This window comes from Sorex fumeus, unplaced genomic scaffold (genome assembly GCF_029834395.1).
Source record: "Sorex fumeus unplaced genomic scaffold, SorFum_2.1 ptg000118l, whole genome shotgun sequence".
NCBI classification, from domain to species: domain Eukaryota; kingdom Metazoa; phylum Chordata; class Mammalia; order Eulipotyphla; family Soricidae; genus Sorex; species Sorex fumeus.
The window spans coordinates 216,251-239,323 of record NW_026606175.1 but is presented as its reverse complement, the minus strand read 5'-3'; the positions used below and the strand labels follow the sequence as shown (position 1 = coordinate 239,323).

Genomic DNA, 23,073 nt, shown 5'->3' with positions numbered 1-23,073 from the left:
TTGTTAAAAGTTAAGCGACCATATATTTGAGCGTCTGTTTCAGAATATTAAACTGTATTCCCTTGGTCCAGGGGTATGCATTTATGCCATTACCATGCTATTTTAATTACTACTGCTTTGTAGTACAGTTGGAAGTGAGGGAAGAGAGTGACTCCCATCTTTTTCCCCCCCAAGATTTATTGTTCCATATAAATTTCAGGAGTGTTTTGTCTATTTCTTTGAAAAATGTTTCATGAGTACCCTTAGAGGGACCACATTGAATCTGTAAAATATTTGGGTGAGTATTGCCATTTTTGAGATGCTAATGCTTTTGTTCCATGAGCAGGGGTTGTTTCTCCATTTTCTAGAGTCATTCATTTCCTGATGTAAAGTTTTGTAGTGTTTATTTGTATAGCGCTCCATGAAGTCTTCGTTCAAGTCAATGGTTGTTATTTTAGTTGGAAAACTGGTTGATACCTTTTGAAAATCAAATCCTCTGAAGTATGGTGCAGGCAACAGGTCAACCTGTACCTGTGGGACAAATGGATCAGCAGTCTGATGACGCCTTTGGACTTCCTGACAACCCCAAATTGCAGCCATGCCTTCTGCCGGATCCCAACAACTTGGGGCCGAGTTTACCAAGAGCTTAAGTGGCCAATAGTTAGATTCGTGGATGCTAGTCCCAAAACCCACCTATGGCTCAGCTACTCAAGCTCATTTTTCCCCCTTATTTCAGAGACTCATAGATAGATCTTGAAAGAGATCAAAATCCACAGTTAATCTCAGACCTGTGCATCGCAGAACAGATCGGGATAAATTGAGAGGTTGCCCGGGGTCCCTCCCCAAACAGAGCCCCTGGGAGCCATTTGGTTCCACAATCCAAAGTCCAGATAAATACGGATAAAATGCAGATAAAAACTTGCATAAAGATTTGTAGATCAGAGACCCATGTCCAATCTAAAACCATATACACATACTTCATGAAAACTGTGATACAGTTCTGACCTTTTCATTCATACACCACCAAGCAGGAAACTTAGTAAACAGCAGTAAACCATGGACTTTTGAAAATAAGGATGCAGAGGTGGGGGGATTTTCTTCATCAGCATCTTCTCTGGGAAAGAACTTGAATCCAAAGTCTGTCCATTCTTCTGTGAGCTCCATAGTAGTACAGTGGAATAACCCCGTCCATGTGGAATGGACCAAGTGTGAGGTGTACCGCTTCTCATGGAAAGCACATGGTTGGAAACAAAACAACCAGATATGTTTAGTCATTTGGGAAATGAACAATTTGAAAAGGCAGCTATGTCACCCAGACGTGTTATTTAACATCTCTTCAAATTTTCCAAACACACTCAAAGTAGACAAAGATTTAGAGCCACAAGGAAAGTTTTCATACGCTGCTGATTGGAATGCATGAGGTCCTCAGCACTTGGAGCCCAGAAAGAGCACTCGTCACTCAGCACCCATGGGAGAGAGTGTAGCAGACTTGTCCATGAAAAGACAGAAGTACATAGAGCGATAGCACAGCGGTAGGGCGTTTGCCTTGCATGCAGCCAACATGGCCGACCCGAGTTCGATTCCTCCGCCCCTCTCAGAGAGCCCAGCAAGCTACCGAGAATATCTCGCCCACACAGCAGAGCCTGGTAAGCTACCCGAGACGTATTCTATATGCCAAACACAGTAACAACAAAGTCTCCAATGGAGATGTTACTGGGCCCGCTCGAGCAAATCGATGATCAACGGGAGGGCCTTCACTTTCTTACTTACTTATATAAATTTTTGAAAATTTTATTTTGTAAAATTTACTTTATAATGCATCAACGTTGGGTACAGTTACAGACTTACAAATTTTCGCGTTTACGTTTCAGTCGTACAACGACTGAGTATCCATCCCTCCACCAGTGCCCATTCTCTAACACCAATTCTCCCAATATCCCTCTCACCCCAGATGTTGAGACGTAAATAAGTGAAAACACCAGACTCATAGAATGCTAATTAGTGGTTCTGCATGACTAGACACACACAATGCAGATAAGCATCAAAATTATGCTACCGAATGGAGGAAGCTATAAAATGCACATATCCACATATCGGATTAAAAAATAAAACATGAAGCAATGCAGAATGAGAAATGGTGTCAGAGACATCAATATTGGGTGTTGGGACTCTAGACGTATGGTGGATTTTCTCATAGGAGGCAGCATTAGCCAAAACTCCACGAAGATGCAAAGGGATAATCACGTCCACCACCCGTTATGAGCTAAGTCCTACAGATTGTTCAATATTTCTTCGCTGTCCCTGCCTCGTATCGGCTAGTTTTCAATGTTTTAAAACTGTTCACTCAGTGGCCCAGAATTGCGGTCAAATTCAGAAGAGAGGTGAAGATTCGAGAGATCACCAATTAATTTATTTGCCTTCTGGGTATTTGTTTTCATCTGACACACCTGCCTTTAGTTATTGTTCTTTGTGAATAGAAAACTCTGTGCTTTTGTTAGCGTTAGCCTGTCTAGTCCTGGTCGTCAATTTTAGATAGGGCTTTATTTCAAGATAGCCTGATCATTTTATCTTTAAACCCCACTCTTTCTCCTGTGTACAACCGGTTCCAGAAGACAATGCATCTTTGTATAGCAACGTTGCAAAGATAGAAGTCCTATCCTCCTGCAAACAGTGATGCCTCAGTAACATCTGACTAAACAAAGAATAAACAAAAGTGTAACAGAATTTTGTGTGGTCTCCATAGAAACCAATCCATGAACTGAAGGTAGAGATTAAGCCCCCCCAAATATAGGGACAGAAATTTGAATATCACGACTGAGCCTTGAGTGAGAATCGTTTCAGAAAAGTTCCTGGTCCACATATTCTGAAATGAAATTTGAGGGATTGATTTAAGAGGGATTCATCAAATCCGTCTCAAAGGATATGGGAAATATTTTGTTGTTCTTCTTGTTCTGTGCAACAGTTTGCTAGATTTAAATAGGTAGATATAACTATAAATAAATAAACCTCCTATCGTTCGATGAGGGTATGGATACCCAAATTAATTGCATTAAAGCAGAATTAGCTTTAGGAAAAAGCGGTTAGCTCTATGTATTCCATGCAAAATAGGGTCAAAGTAGGAATACCAGTCTTGGAGGATTCAGCCAGGGTGGAATTCAAGGTAATCAAAAAGGAAATGAGGGTCACCACCATTTAAAAGCGTGAATGTCTGTCTGTCCTTGGTTGCCTGCAATCTAAAGGTCAACTGTCCACTCCAACTTAAGCTCCTCTTAAAAGAAATCTCATTATTGCGTGAAGGCTGTCTTGATAACCAACCGGATATTTCCATATGAGTAAGCATCCGTGACTGATCAATGCCGACCATTGGTTGGTCCTGTGCCGAGGTCCACAGAGCAGAGCTATATAAAGCCCAACATATTTGGAGTGTCTTCATCCTGCAATTTTCACTTCTGTGGAAGAAGGACCCTAAAGACATCGGCAAGATGAAATTTGTACTCCTGGCTCTGTTCGTGGCTGTTACTTCTGCCAACCTGCAACAGGAGGTACCAAGAAATAACTGATCTGTGTGTGTGTGTGTGTGTGTGTGTGTGTGTGTGTGTGTGTGTGCATTCTTCACTCTAGTTTCTAAGTAATTTTGTAATTTTGTTGTTGTTGTGGGCAGACCTGGAAGTGCTCAGGGTTTGGTCCTGGCTCTGAACTAATGATTCACTGTTGGTGGAACTCGGGTACAATCTGGAATACCAGGGTTGAATCCAGGGCAATCCAGTACAAGACACGTGCACTACTCACTGTACTATCTCTCTAGTCTCAGTGCTGAACACTTGATATACTTATTGACCTGTGCGTCTGATTACAACCAAACAATCTCTTCCATCTCTCTATACTGTTTCTTCCCATGTGGAAGAAAGGGAATTCCTTCATATTTTCATCCGCAGTCAAAAGAAAAGGAAGCCAACGTTAATTTGCCAACATCACCGGAGTTTTTAGGGTATTTGAGTGAACATATTTTTTTACTGACTTTGTTAATTTTTATTAAAAAATTGTTAAAAACGTAAGAGTACTACTATTTATTCAGCCATTGATAAAGCTGATTGAATTGGGCATTAAATCCACGTTCTTTTTTTCTTTTTTTTTTACTATTTTGAGGAACAAACCATTGCATACCCGAGAGTTCCCAATTCTTATTTTTATAACTCTGCAATTCTTGTTTCTACCATATCAATTCTTGTTTCTGTAATTCAACTGCATAGGCTTTAGAGCCCCAATTTGCTTGGTCAGATAAACAATCTGCATTTTTTCCCAACGTGTAATGAAGCACAAGAAAAATTGATGATGGGTGTGTATGAGAATAGTGAGAAGTGTGACTGTCCTTCTTCATTGGAATTTTTCTTCCCAGCACACAGGTCAGTGGCGTATGGTTCGCCTTGCTGCCAACAATGTAGAGAAGATTCAAGAAAATGGGGAACTGAGAGGCTTCTTGAGAGACATCTCCTGCCAAGACGTAGACTGTGCCTCCGTTGCCTTGAATTTCTGGATGGAGTAAGTGACATTTCCTGGCACCTAGAGCCACACATCTCTTGATTTCACTAACAACTGTTGAGTCTTGCTCTTCCATATGGAAGGTGTTTAGTGACATTTCTGAACTCTGAAGACTTCGAGTCTTTGAACTTGCTTCAGAGAGAAAGTTCTTCACTGAATGCTCTGTGTTCAGCCCACCAGAGAGACTGGCAGGGGATGCCCTTAGTTTCCAGGGTGTTATCTCATCAGCTGTTTTAACTGCATCATCAATGACCGAATTGAAAAACAATCAGGAAAGACATTTTACCTGTCAGCTGAAGGACCATGATATTGCCAATTTATTGTTGCATTTCATAGGTCACCATTTCTGAATATCTTAGAAACAGTTACGCATGGATGTAAAGGAATGTCCATGATATTTTTTATGTTAGACTCAGTCATAAATGAATAATCCCATGTAACATCTGTTGAATATTTATGTAACAACTTTTATTTGCCTATAAAATATGACAATCAGAATATGACAGAAAAGTTTCCTGATCTTCACCTTTGAAATATTGGTGGTTTTTGTCTTGGTTTTGTTCAGTTTTATTTGGTTTTTGTTTAATGATTACCACACAGGATGAGTGATAGTTAAAATATTGATAACCAATACCATAGACATGAACTGAGAGATAGTCCTCCCCAAATGTGATGTTTAGTTAGCAAAAACCAACTGATTTACTGAGGTGGAGAATCAAAGATCAGAGAGAAAAGTTCGTGTGCAAAGGAGATAAGATTAAAGATGATTGTGAATTCAGTGTATGCTGGATACTCGATGGGACATTGGAAATACTCAAAGTTGGGATTCATACTAAAGTGATAACCAAACTAAAGTGAGGGCACACTCAGTGAAACACTACATGAATATATTAAGTTATCCACAGTTGGGTTTCCTGCATGCAACCATTCAACACCGGTCCCTTCCCCAGTGTCCATTTCCTTCCACAAGAGGCCTCAGTTACTGCCTCTATGGGGAGACAAGTGACCAGCTAACCAAGTAGCCAGCTTCCTACTGGGAAGCAGTTCTCAAGTCTTGGTTTCTGTCACCTTCGTTGGCATTGGCTGATTCCCCGGTGATGTTACAGCGTACAGGAGACATTCATTCCCCTACATTGTTTCACGATTATGTGAGAGATCCTTCTGGATGTCTTCCTGTTTGTCTCTCTAACTCAATCCACTCAGCAGAGGTCTCCACATAGAAATCATATAACTTGACGTCCTCTTGGAGCTCACCCATGTGTGTCTGGGCAGTACTCTCTTCATCCAGCTATCTGCGATGGAGCATTCTGGGACAAATCACGGATATTTTTATTGATTTATTTTTTAGGAACAACGGACAATGTGAGAAGTTCTCCTTAGTTGGAAATAAAACAGAAGAATCCGAAGACTATAACACTGATTGTGAGTCCTTGTGCTATGGCCGGGTGGTGGGGGGGTGGGGGCTGGTCTTTCTATTATTATTATTATATTATTATTATTTTATTTTATTTTATAAAATAGTTCACGATATGTGATGACATTTAATATTCAAACACCCATCCCACCCCCATGACGCCTACCGACCACCATATTGCAGACGTTTCCATTCTAAAGCGTAAGACCTGTTCCAAACCAGAACCAAAATAATATATTTTGTCTTGCTTGTTGTGAAAGACCACTGAAAATGCTCCAAAAAAAAGTATGCTTAGAGGAAAGAGTGTGGAGATTGTTGTATCTCAACAGGGATCATTACGTCCTTCTGTAAGAGTTCACTAACGTGTCGTTAACGGTGGAACCTTGTGTGCTCTATATCTTTTTTTTAATTATATATTTTCCTCCAAGATTGTTTGCTTCCTACTTTGAGCACTATCAAATGTGGTGCGCTAATTTTGGAGTATGGATAGGGTGTGTGGTTTTGAAGTATCGCACGGCCAAGAACCTGGACATGGCATGAATAGAGGAATTAGTCTTTGGTTAGACTTTTTTCGTTTTTTTCAGTTAGATTTTTTTTTTCCTTTTTCTTCACATGACGATAGTTGGACGCATTATTCGCTAACTTCTTTCACAGAGGAAGCTATCAAAGTTCTTAAATTTATGCAATACTGTGCTGGAGAGAAAGTGTACAATGTAGAGGGTGCTTGCCATACAGATGGGTGACTCCATATCTAATCTCACCACCAGAAATGGTCCCCTGAGGCCCATTTCCTATAGTCCGTCAGCACCAGAACCTATAAAAAGCCCTGGTCACCACTGGTTAGGGTCCAAAATCCAAAAGAGAAAAAAAGAAAACCCAGAATTTACTTTAATACATTTATTTGACCACAGAATTCAGTGATCCCTCAGCTAAAGGAGTCCATATGAAAAAGTATGCTTGGGCGTCTGGAGCAATACCACAGTGGGTAGTGTGTTTGCCTTACACCCGGCTGACCTGGGTTCCATCCCCTGCATCCGATATGGTCCCCCAAGCACCCCCTGGAGTAATTCCTGAATGCAGAGTCAGGAGGAATTGACCATCACCCCCATCACACCATAGCAAACATACCTAAGTATTTGGGATCGATGGCTTTGGAGATAATAGGTTCGTCCAATATCAGCAACTTTAACCCACAAGTCTTGAAAAATGAGACTGCCCTTTAAGTAGACAATCCAGTATCAAAAGTTATTGTTCCGGGGATCTTCTTGAGCAGTATGATATGCCATTCACTGAATCTGCATATGAAGTCTCTTCTTTAACGACATATTATAGATCCGCCAGAGAGGATATAAGGGACTCAGATATAATTTACACACTCGTCGCAGCATAGGCAAAATTTATTTATGTCTAAGTGTAATTCGAAGACAGTGAAAGCGTTCTGCTCGTAGAGAATTTGGTAAATGACATTGCTCCGAAGCTGACGTCACAGAATCTAAAACCTGATGCCAGTGATATGGGTCCAAAGATGACGACTTGAAGACTTGATCTTACCATGTACAAAATAAGATACAGGTGATGAGATAGCCTCCATTTTTTTCCCTCTCGCCACTATTGTGAACAGTTTCTGATGGCGCCTTCTACATTTTTGTCTTTCAGCAAGTTCTAAGACTCTTTCTGATGAACAGGGAGTTGGCAACTGTCCAGCCTAAATTTCTGCCCAGAATTTAGGGTCACCTGGAGGGTCAGATTATGGGCAACACCTAAGGCAAATAACCAGACAAGGATCTGCTGGATTCTTGTTTTCTCGGCAATTAAAAAAATTTCAGGAGCTGGAGTGATAGCACAGTAGGTATAGCATTAGCCTAGCACGAGGCGGACCCGGGTTCAATTCCCAGCGTCCCATAGGGACCCCAAGAACCGCCCGGAGTAATTCCTGCATGCAGAGCCAGGAGTAATCCCTGACTATCACCCCATCACCAGGTGTGACCCAAACAGAAAAGAAACATACAAAGAGCCCAATTTCCATTTCAACATGCCCACACAACAATAGCTGATCTTTAACTTAGCCGCATTCTCTGTCACACAAAGATCCTGCTTTCCTCTTAAAACCACACCAAAAGAGTTAAGTGAGTCCTTAGTTAAGTGAGTCCTATCCAGGGGAATTTCTTTTTTCTTTCTCCTCTCCTTCCCAACAGATTTTTTTACCTTCCCACTCTGAGCACATTTTATGAACCCAGTATTTTCATTCTTGAAGCTATTAAAGACATTGGGATCATTGAACCCGCATCTACGGTCCCTGCCCCTTCCATCACAAAAAGATAAATAACAAAATATTTGACTCCTCCTGACTTCTGATATTTTCCCCTCTCTTCCACAGTCTCAGGAGAAAATTTCTTCAAATTTTGCCATCAATCCAAGAACCTGGTGGTCATCTGCATCCAGAACACCGATGTAAATGAACTCGTCACCGATTTGGTAGATGCTGCCGGTATGCTTCTCCTTCTGAGCAGAATAAGTGAATGTTTTCACATGTAGACTTTACTTAGGGAAACAATACACACATGCATTGAATTGAGAAAAAAAATCAGTCCCACATATTCTGGATACCTGGAGATTCCGGTAATAGAAGCCCAGATGCACTCTCCAGTCCAGTTTATCTCACAATCCGGGTAAATCAAGTTTTGATTTAAGCAAATAAACATATCCTGGAGTTATGATATATTTAGCCCTACCGAGCATAGCGGGTAGGGCATTTGTCTTGCATGTGGCGGACCGAGGTTCGATTCCACCGGTTTCTTGGCAATCCCAGCAAGTTACCGAGAGGATCCCGCCCTCTTGGCAGATCCTGGCAAGCACCCCGTGGCGGATTTGATATATACCCAAAACAGTCACAACAAGTCTCACCCTGGAGACGTGAGTGGTGCCCGCTTGAGCAAATCCATGAACAATGGGAGCACAGTGCTATAGTGCTCTTATGGGAAATCCAACCACCCATTCCACCCGCAACCAAAACTCTAAGAATTGGAATGTGTCCCTTAGTCAAAATAGTTTAGGACTTGGAACACAAAGTATTTGCAGGAGGGTAACCAAGAAAAAATAAAATCGGTAACAGATACCTTTCAGCTGCAAAACTGAACCAGGCCAGCCTAGAGAATGACGGTGTTCGGTGTTTTAGAGGTAGGAGAAACCTGGTCAAAAATAGAGTAAGAATCTTTCCGGACTTGATATTTTCAGGGCGTCTTTGGGTAGCTATGGAAATACCCGATGCTTTGCTCCAGGGAACTATGGAGTGCTGATGTGCTCACTTAGCATCCTCTTGAGATCTTGTCAGCAATGACTCACCTGTTAGGAGACCCAGCAGAGGAGTACCAGGAGGGAGGGATGTTGTATTTGACAAAATGGGTAGTCTGGGGAAGACAGGAAAAGCTATCTTTTTGCATGGGGTGACTGTAGCCCGTTCTAAATAGTAGGGTGCATTGTGATGACTGTCTTTTTCTATTCTTCTCTTCCAACTGCAGTAAGACCTGGCTACAAATTGACTGAGGCAGATCTCAGTGTGTACAGCCAGTTGGTAGAGCAACACGGTATTGACAAAGAAAACATCTTGAATGTCGAATCAGCAGGTAAATTCACTATTTGCTCTTCTCGGTATTAAAATGGCCAACACGAGGTTTTCTTCAAGAAAGTTTCTTAGAATAGTGTTCTTTGGACACCTGGCTTCTGGGAAAAAAATTCTTTGATGAATGTAGTTCTTACAAATATTGAAAGTATTAGCTATCCTTTTGAAATGTCTCTTAATTCTCTTCCACAGATACCTGCCCTCTGTAAGGACATCTGTTGCGTGAATGATGATAAGCTGCCTCATGATATTTGAACAGGTTAGGGTGTCTTTGGGAGGGGTCTCCGCTTCAGAAAATAAGATACGACTCTTGTGATGAGAGGGTGGGCAAGGACTATGATGCAGACACGTGCACGTGTGCAAATTTAAACCGTGCTCCACGCTAACTTGGAACTACAGCAGAGAGTTGGGATTCTGTGTCTGGAGGACAAACATTTTTCAAAATCGGTGAAGCACTGTGCTCTCAATGAGGCTTTAATCCTGTGAATCCCAGTGACAGCAAGCTATCACAGGAACTTTTCTAGAGATGTCCATGACATTCAAGGAAGTCTCATGTCTCTTGTGTGGATTGTACCAGCTCTTGTGTTACATATCCTGTGAATGACAAGTGGTCCCTGAACACAGCCCAGTGAGATCCAATTACCCCCCAGCCTCCAAGAAAGAAGAAAAGAAGTCCTGTAGAGCACACTCTTACAGAATGCAGTTCCCCATGTCATACAGCCATGAACACGTTTCTATCTTACCTCCTTGATATACGATCTCGTAGAAGATCATTCACAACCACATGTATTATAGCAGTGAAGTTCTAATCCTGAATATCACAGATTAAGCTTCATCCCACAAATTCTTCACGAAAATCTCTTTTACAGGGGCTGGAGTGATAGCATAGAGGGTAGGGCATTTGCCTTGCCCGCGGCCAAACTGGGCTCAGTTCACAGCCTCCCATAGGGTCCCACGAGCACTGCTAACAGGAATTCCTGAGTGCACAAGCCAGGAATCACCCATGAGCATTGCCGGCTGTGCCCCAAAAAGCAAAAAAAAAAAAAGTTCTCTTACAGGTTACATTTATAACTGCTCCCTCCTCCCCCATGTTTATGGCAATGGAACCCTTGAAATCAACTGAAAGTTTTTTTAATGTTTTAATTTTTGTAGACCTCTCCAGATCCTGCTGACCTCTACAAAAGCAGCAGCATCTCAGATACCAGATCTGGAATCCAATTTTATTGCCTCTTTCCTAGTATCTTTGTGCTTTCAGCCCATGATTTCCTCTTCTTTCCTTTCACACACGTTATTGTATCACATTGGATGCCTAAATTAATAAACTGATCATTCTATGCACAAGGCTGTGTTTGATGCAAAGTCTCTTATTTGTAAAGCACAGAAATGACTGCTTATAGGAGGATCCAGACAAATACCTCTCCACAGAAATTGAGATTCGTTGTTTGTAGGCAGATGGAATCCTTTTCTGGAAGTATCCTGGTCAGCGGGGAAATGAGACCAACTCTCTGGAGGATGATACTTTGGCAAGGTATTGATTAGATGACTAATTGATTGGATATCCCTTGCATGTCCCATGAAGGATAAGAGAAAGTGATCGGGCTTAATCTAATTTCATTTGATCAGACATATATCAAGTCTATTCTTCTGGTTTCCCAGCTAATCCTAGAACATATGTCAAACACAGCATGCGTGAACAGCATTAACTGTCTGGTAGGAGAAAGGGGGATAGGATAAAACAGAAGACAACATGATTTGGCCAATATCGTAATTAATATTCTCAGAAATTTACTTTTCGGGAAGTGAATAACAGCTTTAGAACTGGTACTTGTGGAGTCAAAGTAACATTGACTTGTTTAGTTTGGGATAGACTTTAATTGAAGTGAAAGTACAGCGGGTAGGGCTTTTGCCTTGCATGTAGCCTTCCTGGGTTCAATCCCCGGCATCCCTTGTGGTCCTCTAAGCACCACCAGGAATAATTCCTGAGTGCAAAGTCAGAAACAACCCATGAGAATCAAAGGGTGTGACCACCCACCCCCCTAAAAAAAACAAAACAATAACATTTTCATTTAAAGCCCTTCCTGGAAATGTTAGTTCGTTTTTGCGTGACAGGTTTCTCACTGAAAGTAGGAAAGTGGCTGAAATTTGAGGGAGGTTAGAAATCATGTCAGCATTATAAACTAAGACTAGACATATCTTATGAGCATGGAGTATCTAGAGGGACAAAAGTTAATGAAGCTAGATGGATAGAAGGGCCGGGTAGTGCGTTTGTCTTGCACGTAACTGACCCAGGTTCGTTTCTCAGCATCCCGTGGGGTCCCCTGAGCATTGCCAGGAGTGATTCCTGAGTGCAGAGCTAGGAGGAACCCCTGAGCATTGTCAGGTGTCATCCAAAAAGAAAAAAATAAGTTAATGAGGTATCTGCATAAGCCAATGATCTGTTGGCATAAGGAAAAAATGCCCAATTACCTTCTGGCAAAGTTAACTGCTGAGGACCTTTAATTCCTTAAATGCCATCAAGAGATATATGGCCTTGGGCAATTTCCCCTGATATAATCCCAAAGATTTTTATCAAACTTCTTCAATGGATGAACATAGAGAGTCTCATGCTGCGTGGAAAGAGTCAGAGGGAGAGTTACAGATGTCAAAGGGCTGCACCCATTTGTGGGATGTAAATACCAGAGTGTGAGAATAATACCCAAAGGTGGTGGGAACAAAAGGGTCAGGAGGCCTGGTTCAAGGTTGGAAGTTCCCCACAGGTGATGGTGGGGAGAAGGCAGTTGGGATAGAGAAGGGACCACTGTGACAACGAGAGTTGGAAATGACCACACTGGACAAGAACTGCATGTTGAAAGTCGGTAAAGGGACACACATGATAACTTGTTAGTACCTGTCAGGTATGGGTGAAAGCAAAAAAAAAATTGAGATCTTTCACTTGGGAAAATTACCTTCCTACGAGCAGTATCAGGCTGATAAAAGGAGTTGGGTATACTTTACACATCTTTATAAATTTCCCACTGGTGGTGATGGGGCTCACTAATGCTTTAGAACAGAACCATAAACTTTAACACTACTGTAACCACATCCCTGAAAATATTTAAAGAACGAGAATCTGATTTGAATTTTCTTTTGGTAAGTACACTCTCTCCTTTCCATTACACCTTATGCTTGATTTAATTTTTTGTCTGGGGGTCAAATTTGATGGTACCCAGAATTCACTCCAGGCTCTGTGCTCAGGGATCATTTCTGGCCCCAGGAATCAAATGACGTGCTGGGTATTATTCCAGGGTCAACCATGTGAAGGCACCTCTCGGGGCCCATTAAGTATATTAGTATTTAAATAATGACAAGACACAAACACCCAAATTATCTAAACCAAAAATTTCCTTGTGGACCAAAAAATAAATGATAGAATTCGATGCCCATTTGATGATGACTATCATTCACGTCCACGGTACTAGCTAAGTCTATTAAGGTCTTCAGTATATGATGACCACTTTTCACAATGATTTAAAAGCATTTGAGGAATGAAAGTCTCTCCCAAGTTGAATGAGTCAATGTTACTTTGATTCACACAAGCACCTGTTGTAAAGTGGTTATAAAGTCTCTCCATCTCTTCATCTGTAGCTTGATTTACCTTCAAAGCAAAACCAGGATCCTTGCGATCACAAACACCTGTCTTTCTAAGGCAGCTCTTATTGAATGCAGCTAGGATATTTGTGGGGATTTGCACGCATCCATTGTTCTATATGCAATGGAACAGCCTTCCAAAATGCACAGGTTGTTTGTGTGTCCATATCAGATCATCTCTCAGAGTGTCCCTCGTGGCCTTGTCACCACACAAGAACAATGACACATGGTTCATGCAATGAAAGTTCAAGTAAAGCAAATATCCGCGTGCTCACTTCCCTCCTACTGTGGAGAGAGGTACTTGGTGGTTGGACTGGCGTTTGGATATGATCTGCAATAAAAGATCGTGAGACACTTCATGAAAATGAAATATAAAATAATTTCAAAAATAAGAGAGGAAATTATACGCAAAAGCAAATGTTGTAATACCCCAAAGGAGAGAGTAGGAGGGAATATGCCTGCCACAGAGGCAGTGAGGATGGGTGCGATAGAAAGGGGTTGGTGTGGTGGGAGGGACACTGGGAAAGTTGTTGGTGGAGAATGGGCACTGGTGGAGGGGTGGGTCCTTGAAAATGGTATGACTGAAACCTAATCGCCAAACTTTGTAAGTCTGTAACTGAATCTGATGGTGATTCATTAAAAAAATGGAAAAAGATAATCCGTGTGCTACCGTTTTGCCTGTGCATTCGTGAGTAGCTTCTGTACAAGAATTATAGATGTTGTCAAAGTGTGTAGACCTCCGTAGGTCATTCCTCAGGTACCTAAGGACTCGGATAAAATTTGTTTTCTCACTTTATTCCCACGATATTCTCTTCGGTCTAAATCACTGTGTTTTCTTTTGTCGTTCTGAAAGCCCCATTCACCTGGCTTTGACGAGAGACGTCAGAAGGTAAAGAATGAGAAGGTCCATGCTCTATTGGAGCAGTTCCCTAGGGGATGGAGGGTCGGCTGTTCATCAGATTTGTTGTATGGAAAATAATTACTGTGTCTTCAAAACAAAAATCTCCCGGCAACATTCTCTGAAATACACAATGATATTGGGGGACTACTTCCGAAGAGACACCTACAACCTCATGGAAATTGTTTCAGTAGAATCAATTCTCAGGCTAGGTTGGGATAATAATTACAGTCTCACTGGGGTAGTGAATCGTAGATATTTGTGTGTTTGCCTGTGTTTGTGTGTCTCAGTGTGTCTGTGTGTGTGTCGCAAGCTGGACATAATTTTCCTTTTTTTTTAATTAAATTTTTTAATTGAATCGTCAAGAGATACAGTGACAAAGCTCTAGCAATCAGGTTTCAGTCATTCAGTGTCCGAATACTCATCCCTCCAACACTGTACGTTTCCACCACCAGTATTCCTCTTGAAATAACTCTCCTTCCCACCATCGCCTCTATGGCAGGCACTTATTCTCTCCTCTGATGGGTATTGGGTAAATGATTTTTGCCATTCCACTGGCTGTCTCTGTATCGTGGTCACCACTTCTCTTGAGGTACAGAAACATCTTACCTAATGTAGTCTCATATATCTTTGCTTCTGCTTGCTTGGTAAATGGTGTTTCATCTTTATAGATGCCTTTAGGACCAAACATGATGGCCTCTCAGCATCTCTATTGCAAACCATAATGCCTAAAACTAGAGAGAGACTAAGAGGGAAATTCTCTGCAATACAGGCAGAAGTTGCAATAGGCTGAGGGGCAATACTGGGGACAATGGTGGTGGAGAATGTGCCCTGGTGGAGGGATGGGAGTTTGCTCATTGGAGGACTGAAACTCAAACATGAAAGCTTTGTAACTGTATCTCACCGTGATTCAAAAAAGAATAAAATTTAAACAACAACAACAACAACAAAATAATGATGGGTTTAGCTTCAATGTCATGGAGGGTTGTTCTTCATGGACCTTATGGATTCAGGTCTGGTATTGAGGTCTTTAATCGATTTTGAAATGACTTTTCTGGCTGGCATTAGACAGCCAGAGGTATTATCTTTGAGTGGTCCAGTTTTCCCAGCTACATTTCTTGAAGAGGCTTTCCTTGCTCCACTTTACATTTCTTACTCGTTTGTTAAAGATTAAGCTATCATATATTTGAGCGTCTGTTTCAGGATATTCAAAGCTATTATCTTGGTCTGCGGGTCTGTCTTTATTACAGTACCATGCTGGTTTAGTTACTAATGCTTTGTATTACAGTTTGAAGTTAGGGAAGAGAGTGATTCCAAATTTTTTTGCCCCAAGGTTACAGTTCCATATAAATTTCAGGAGTGTCTAGTCTATTTGTTTGAAAAATGTCATGAGTACGCTTAGAGGGACCACATTGAATCTGTAAAATATTTGGGGGAGTATTGCCATTTTTAATATGCTATTCTTTTGATTCATTAGTAGGGGATGTGTCTCCATTTCCTCATGTCCTCTTTCCTTTCCTGCATGAGAGTTTTGTAGTGTTTACCTTGTACAGTGGCCCATGAAGTCTTTGTTCAAGTCGATGCATGTTATTTTAGTTGGAAAACAGGTTGATATCTTTTGAAAATGACATCCTCGAAAATATAGCGCTGCCAACAGGTCAACGTGTACCTGCAGGCCAAGTGCGTCAGCAGCCTGGTGGTGCCTTCAGCCTTCCTGTCACTATCACGATCAGCCTGTTGTTCGTTGGCTGTCTCCGACAAGCACCAGTAGTGTCTCCTTCGTGCTAGCGCTGACATTCTAAAAAGTGACATATTCAGGGTCTTTCGGGGTTAGGAGAACGAGACTTCCTGACATCCCAAGATTGCCACTGTGCCTTTGGCCAGATCCCAACAACTTGGGACCAAGTTTTTTATCAAGACATTAAATGGCCAATAGTTAGATTTGTGGGAGCCATTCCCACATCAGTGCAGAGGAAATTGTCCGGATCCTCCTATTCAAGGAGGTATTTGTGCGTTTTACAAATAAGAGTCTTTGCATCAAACACAGCTTTGTGCATAGAATGATCATTTTATTGATTTAGGCATCCAATGTGATACAGCAACGTGAGTGAAAGGAAAGAAGAGGAAACCATGGGCTGAGCTCATGAAGATAGTAGGAAATAAGGAATTACATTTGGATTCCTGATCTGGTATCGGAGATGCTGCTGCTTTTGTAGAGGTCAGCGGGATGGGGAGAGGTCTACAAACATCAAAACATTAAAAAGAAATTTTAGTTGGTTCCAAGGCATCCGTTGCGGTAAACACTTTCAGGAGGAGGGAGCAGTTATAAATATAATCTGAAAGAGAATTTTTTTGCTTATTGGGTCACACCCAGCGATGCTCATGGGTGACTCCTAGCTTGTGCACTCAAGAATTCCTGCTGGTCGTGCCAGGGCACCCTATGGGAAGTTGTGAATTGACCCCAGCTTGGCCACGGACAAGGCAAATGCCCTACCCACTATGCTATCACTCCAGCCCCTGTAAAGGAAATTTTCGTGCAGAATTTGTTGGATGAAGCTTAATCTGAGAAATTCAGGGTAAGAAAGCCACTGCTGTAATATGTGTGGTCGTGGACGATCTTCTACGAGATCTTACATCAAGGAGGTAAGACAGACACCCCTCCCAAAGACACCCTAACCTGTTCAAATATCAGGAGACACCTGATTATCACTCACCCAACAGATGTCCTTAATGAGGGCAGGTATCTGTGGAAGAGAATTAAGAGACGGTTCAAAAGGATAGCTGATACTTTCAATATTTCTAAGCGCATCATTCATCAAAGAATTTTTTTCCCCAGAACCCAGGTGTCCAAAGGACACTAGAACAAGAAACTTTCTTGAAGAAAACTTCCTGATGGCCACCCTTATACCCGAGAAGAGCAAATAGTGAATTTACCTGCTGATTCGACATTCACGATGTTTTCTTTGTCAATACCTTGTTGCTTTACCAACTGTCTGTACACTTTGCGATCTGCTTCATTGAATTTGTGGCCAGGCCTTACTGCAATTGGCAGAGAAGAAGGAAAAAAGACAGTCATCCCAATGCATCCTACTACTTAGAATGGGCTATAGGCACCCTATGCAGAAGGAGAGATTTTCCCGTCTTCCCAGGATACACCTGTTATCGAATACAACATCCCTCCCTCCTGGTACCCCTCCTGTGGTCTCCCAACAGGTGAGTCATTGCTGACAGAGATCTCAGAAGGATGCTAAGTGAGTACATCAGCGCTTCACAGGTCCCTGGAGCAAATCCTGTGGTATTTCACAATTCTACCCGAAGACGCCCTGAAAATATCAGGTCCTGATCCTTCCTTACTCCATTTTTGACCAGGTTGCTCATACCTCTAAAAGACCGAACACATTCATACTCTAGGCTGTCCTTGTGCAGTTTTGCAGCTAAAAGGTATGTCACCGATTTTATTTGTTCTTTTTTGCCCTCCTGCAAATGCTTTGCTATCCAAGTCCTAAACTATTTTTGATAAGGGGCGTATTCCAATCTTAAGGTTTTGGTTGGGGGTAGGAGGATTGGTTGGATTTCCCATAAGAGCACTCTAGCACTGTTCTCTCATTGTTCATCGATTTACTCAAGCGGACACCAGTCACGTTTCCAGTGTGACACTTGTTGTGACTGTTTTGGCCATATATCGAATATGCCACCGGGTGCTTGCCAGGCTCTGCCAAGAGAGCGAGATCCTCTCAGTAACTTCCTGGGCTCTTCAGAGGGATGGATGAATCGAACCTGAGTCAGCCACGTGCAAGGCAAACGCCCTACCCACTGTGCTTGGTAGGGATAAATACATCATAACTCAAGGATGTGTTCGCTTGCTGAAATCAAAACTTGATTTACCCGGATGTGAGATAAGTTGGACCGGAGAGTGCATTCTGGGCTCCTATAGCAGAAACTCCAGGTCTCCAGAATTTTGGGACTGATTTTGTTTTCTCAACTCAATGCATGTGTGTATTGTTTCCTTAAGTAAAGCCTACATGTCAAACATTCACTTATTCTGATCATTGTATAATTGAAACCCAAGCACAGAAATTTGTAAGTCTGCGACTGTACCTCATGATGTCTCAATAATAGAAAAATTATTTAAAAAAAGAATTAGAAGCATACCGGCAGCATCTACCAGATGTGTGACCAGTCCATTTACATCGGTGTTCTGGATGCAGATGACCAACAGGTTCTCGGATTGATGGCAAAACCTGAAGAAATTGTGTCCTGAGACTGTGGAAGAGAAGAAGAAGAAAATCAGAAGTCAGGAAGAGTCAAGTATTTTCTTATTTATCTTCTTGTGATGGAAGGAGCAGGGACCGTGTGTGTGGGTTCAATGATCGAACATCTTTAATAGCTTCAAGAATGAAAATATTGGGTTCATCAAAAGTTCTCGGAGTGGGAAGGTCGAAAAATCTGTTGGAAAGCAGAGGAGAAAGGAAAAGGAATTCCCGTGGATAGGACTCACTTAACTAAGGCTCTTTTGGTGTGGTTTTAACAGGAAAGCGCAATCTTTGTTATGGAGAATGAGGCTAAGTTAAAGATCAAGGATGGTTGTGTGGGAATGTTGAAAGGGAAATTGGGCTCTTTCATTTTTCTTTTTTTTTGTGGGGGGATCACTCCCAGTGATCGGGTGATGGTCAGGAGTTAGTTACTACTGGCTCTGCACTATGGAATGTCTCCTGGCGGTACTCTAGGGACCCTATGGGATGCTGGGACTTGAACCCGGGTCAGCCTCATGCAGAAGGGGCCGTGAGAATCTGCTCACAGTATTTGCGAGGGAGAAAAATGGGAGGCTAGCTCATTCACCTGCGTCATATTTTGTACACGCTAAGATCAAGCCTATAAGTCGTCCTCTTTGGACCCATATCACTGGCATCAGGTTTTAGATTCTGTGACATCAGCTTTTGAGCAATGTCATTTACAAAATTCTCTACAAGCAGCACGCTTTCCCCTTCTTCGAAATACACTTAGACATGAATAGATTTTGCCTATGCTGCGAGGAGTGTGTAAATTATGGCTGAGTCCCTTACATCCTCTCTGGGAGATCTATAATATGGAGAGAAAGAGGAGACTTCATTTGCAGCTTAAGTGAATGGCGTGTCATACTTCTCAAGAAGTTCACGGGAAGAAAAACTTCAGAGACTGAATTTTTTACTTAAAGGGCAGTCTCTTTTCACCAGACTTGTGGGTTAATTTTTCTGATATTTGGCGAACCTATTACCTCCACAGCCATCGATCACAAATAGTTACATATGTTTGCTATGATGTGATGGGGTGATGGTCAGGGGTTCCTCCTGGCTCTGCACTCAGGAATTACTCCAGGGGGTACTTAGCGGACCATATCGGATGCTGGGAATCGAACCCAGGTTGGTCGGGTGTAAGGCAAACGCCCTACCTGCTGTTCTATTGCTCTGGGCCCCCAAGCATACTTTTTCATATGGACTCCTTTAGCTGAGGGATCACTGAATTGTGTGGTCAAATAAATAGATTAAAATAAATTGTAGGGTTTTTTTTTCTCTTTTGGTTTTTGGACCATAGCCAGTGGTGATCAGGGATTTTTCTAGGTTATTATGAACAGGGATTATATTTCATGGCTCTCAGGAAACCATTTCTGGTGCTGAGATTATATCTGGGGTCACCCATCTGTAGTGCAATTACCCTCTACATTGTACACTCTCTTTCCAGCAGAGTATTGTATAAATTTAAGAAGTTTAAAAGGTTTCTCTGTGTAAGAAATTAGCAAATAATGCGTCCAACTATCTTCATGTGAACAAAAAAGAAAAAAATATACACAAGAAAAAAGAAAAAAATCTAACCAAAGACTCATCCCTCTATTCATGGCACGTCCAGCTTCTTGGCCGTGCGATACTTCAAACAACACACCCTACCCATACTCCAAGATTACCACTCCACATTTGATAGGGCCCAAAGTAGGAGGCGAAAAGTCTTAGAGGGAAATATACATTTTTTTAAAGAAACAGATGTAGAGCACACAAGGTTCCATCTTTAACGACACGTTAGTGAACTCTTATATAAGGACTTAATGGCCCCTGTTAAGATACAACAATCTCAACACTCTTTCCTCTAAGAATACTTTTTTGGAGTATTTTCAGCAGTCTTTCACAACAAGCAAGACAAAATATATTATTTTGGTTCTTGTTTGTGACTGGGCTTGGGCTTCAGGATGGAAACGTCTGCAATATGGTGGTAGGAAGGAATCATGGGGGTGGGTTGTGTGTTCGAATATTAAATGTCATCACAATTGTGAACTACTTTATAAAATAAAATATAATAATAGAAAGACCAGCCCCCTCCTGCCCAAACCACAAGGACTCACAATCAGTGTTGTAGTCTTCGGATCCTTCTGCTTTATTTCCAACTAAGGAGAACTTTTCACACTGTTCGTTGTTCCTAAAAAATAAATCAATAAAAACGTCCATGATTTGTCCTGGAACACTCCAGCGCAGATAGCTGGATGAAGAGAGTATGCCCAGACACACATGGCTGAGCTCCAAGAGGATGTCAAGTCATGTGACTTCTATGTGGAGACCTCTGCTGAGTGGATTGAGTCAGAGAGACAGAGAGGATGACATCCAGAAGGATCTCCCATAATCGTGGAAACATCGTAGGGGAATAAATGTCTCCTGTACTCAGAAACAGCATAGGGGAATCAGCCAATGCCCACAAAGGTGACAGAAACCAAGACTTGAGAACTGCTTCTCAGTAGAAAGCTGGCCACTTGGTTAGTGCACTCATCTCCCCATAGACGGAGAAGCTGGGGACTCTTATGGAAGGAAATGGACCCTGGTGAAGGGGTCTGTGTTGAATAGTTGCATGCAGGAAATCCAATCGTGGATAACTTGGTAACTTTGCAACTCATGGCAATTCCATAAATGTAGATCAAAGAGAAAAATATTGAAGTCAAAGAGGAAAGATAAAAGAGAAAAATATTGAACTCAAATAAGGATGATAATTTGTTGGCAAATAAAAATTGTTCCATAAACCTTCAACAGATGTTATATGGAACCATTCATTTATGACTGAGTATAACATCAAAAATATCATGGACAGCCCTTTAAATCCTTGTGTAACTGTTTCTAAGATATTCAGAAACGGTGACCTATGAAATGCAACAATTAATTGGCAATATCATGGTCCTTCAGTTCAGAAGAAACACTTCTCTCCTAAATATTTGTTTTTAAATCTGTCATTGACGATGCAGTGAAAACAGCTGATGACTGAATACCCTGGAAACTAAGGGCATCCCCTGTCATTCTCTCCGGTGGGCTGAACACAGAGCATTCGTTGAAGAACTTCCTCTCTGAACCAATTTCAAAGACTTGAAGTCTTCAGAGTTCAGGTATGTCACTAAACACCCTCCATAGGGAAGAGCAAGACTCAAGAGTTGTTTGTGAAGTCAAGAGACGTGTGGCTCTAGGTGCAAGGAAATGTCACTTACTTCATCCAGAAATTCAAGGAGACGGAGTCACAGTCTACGCCTTCGCAAGAGATGTCTCTCAAGAAGCCTCTAAGTTCCCCATTTTCTTGAATCTTTTCTATATTGTTGGAGGCAAGGCTAACCATACGCCACTGACCTGTGTGCTGGGAAGAAAAGTTCCAATGAAGAAAGACAGTCACACTTCTCACTATTCTCATACACTCCCATCATCAATTTTTCTTGTGCTTCATTACACGGTGGGGGAAAAATTCAGATTGTTTATCTGACGGAGCAAATTAGGGCTCTAATGCCTATGCGGTAGAATTACAGAAACAAGTATTGAAATGATAGAAACGAGAATTGTAGAGTTACAAAAAGAAGAATTGGGAACTCTCGGGTATGCTATTCTGAGGTCCTTAAAAGATTTAAAAAAAAGAAAAGTAATGTGGAGTTCATGCTCTTTTCAATCAGCTTAATCAATGGCTGAATAAATAGCAGTACTCCTACATTATTAAAAATTTTTTAAAAAATTTAACAAAGATGGTAAAAAAATATGTTCACTCACATACCATAAAAGCATCGGTGATGTTGACAAATTAACGTTGGCTTAATTTTCTTTTGACTGCGGATGAAAATATAAAGGAATTCCCTTTCTTCGAAATGGGAAGTAATAAGGTAGAGAAGGTAATAAGGTACTAAGGTAATAAGGTAATAAGGTAGGAAGTAATAAGGTAGAGAGATGGAAAAAATTGATTGTGATCTGTGGATCAATATGTATATCAAGTGTTCAGCACTTAGACTAGAGAGATAGTACAGTGGGTAGGGCGCTTGTCTTGTACTGGAATGCAATTGGTTCAACCCTGGCATCCCAGATGGTACCCGACTACCACCAACAGTGAGTCATTAGCTCAGAGCCAAGACCAAACCCTGAGCCTGCCAGGTGTGCCTACAACAATAACAACAAAATTACAAAATACCTTACAAACTAGAGTGAGGAATGCATACACACAAACATACACACACACACGCGCACACACACACACACACATCCATTCTTTCCTGGTACCTCGTGTTTCAAGTTGGCAGAAGCCACAGCAACGAACAGGGCCAGCAGTACAAATTTCATCTTGCCGATGTCTTAGAGTCCTTCTTCCAGAGAAGTGGAAACTGCAGGATGAAGATACTCCAAATGTGTTGGGCTTTTTATAGCACTGCTCTGTGGACCCAGGTACAGGACCGAACAAAGGTCGGTGGTGATCAGTCACGGATGTTTACTCATATGGAAACATCCGGTTGGTTTTCAAGACAGCTGTCAAGTAGTAATGAGATTTCTTTTTAAAGGAGTTTAAGTTGGAGTGGAGAGTTGACCTTTAGATTGCAGGCAACCATAGGACAGATGGACATTCACATTTTTCAAGGGCGGTGATCCTCATTTTTTTTTAGATCATCCTGAGTTCAACCTGGGCTGAATCCTCCAAGATTGGTATTCCTGCTCTGACCCTAGATTGCGTGGCATACATAGAGCT

At 41.7% G+C, this 23,073-nt stretch overlaps 1 protein-coding gene across 1 annotated transcript; it reads right to left on the bottom strand.

Moving 5' to 3' along the window:
- Positions 1–16,803: 16,803 nt before the first annotated feature.
- Positions 16,804–22,673, bottom strand: LOC130043238 (lipocalin Cav p 2.0101-like). Its single transcript, XM_056135488.1, has 7 exons — positions 22,614–22,673; positions 21,569–21,711; positions 20,447–20,520; positions 18,229–18,339; positions 17,457–17,510; positions 17,011–17,115; positions 16,804–16,820 (listed from the first exon to the last, which is right to left on the bottom strand). Exons 1-7 carry the CDS (start codon positions 22,671–22,673, stop codon positions 16,804–16,806), a joined length of 564 nt encoding a protein of 187 aa, XP_055991463.1.
- Between the last annotated feature and the right edge of the window lie 400 nt (positions 22,674–23,073).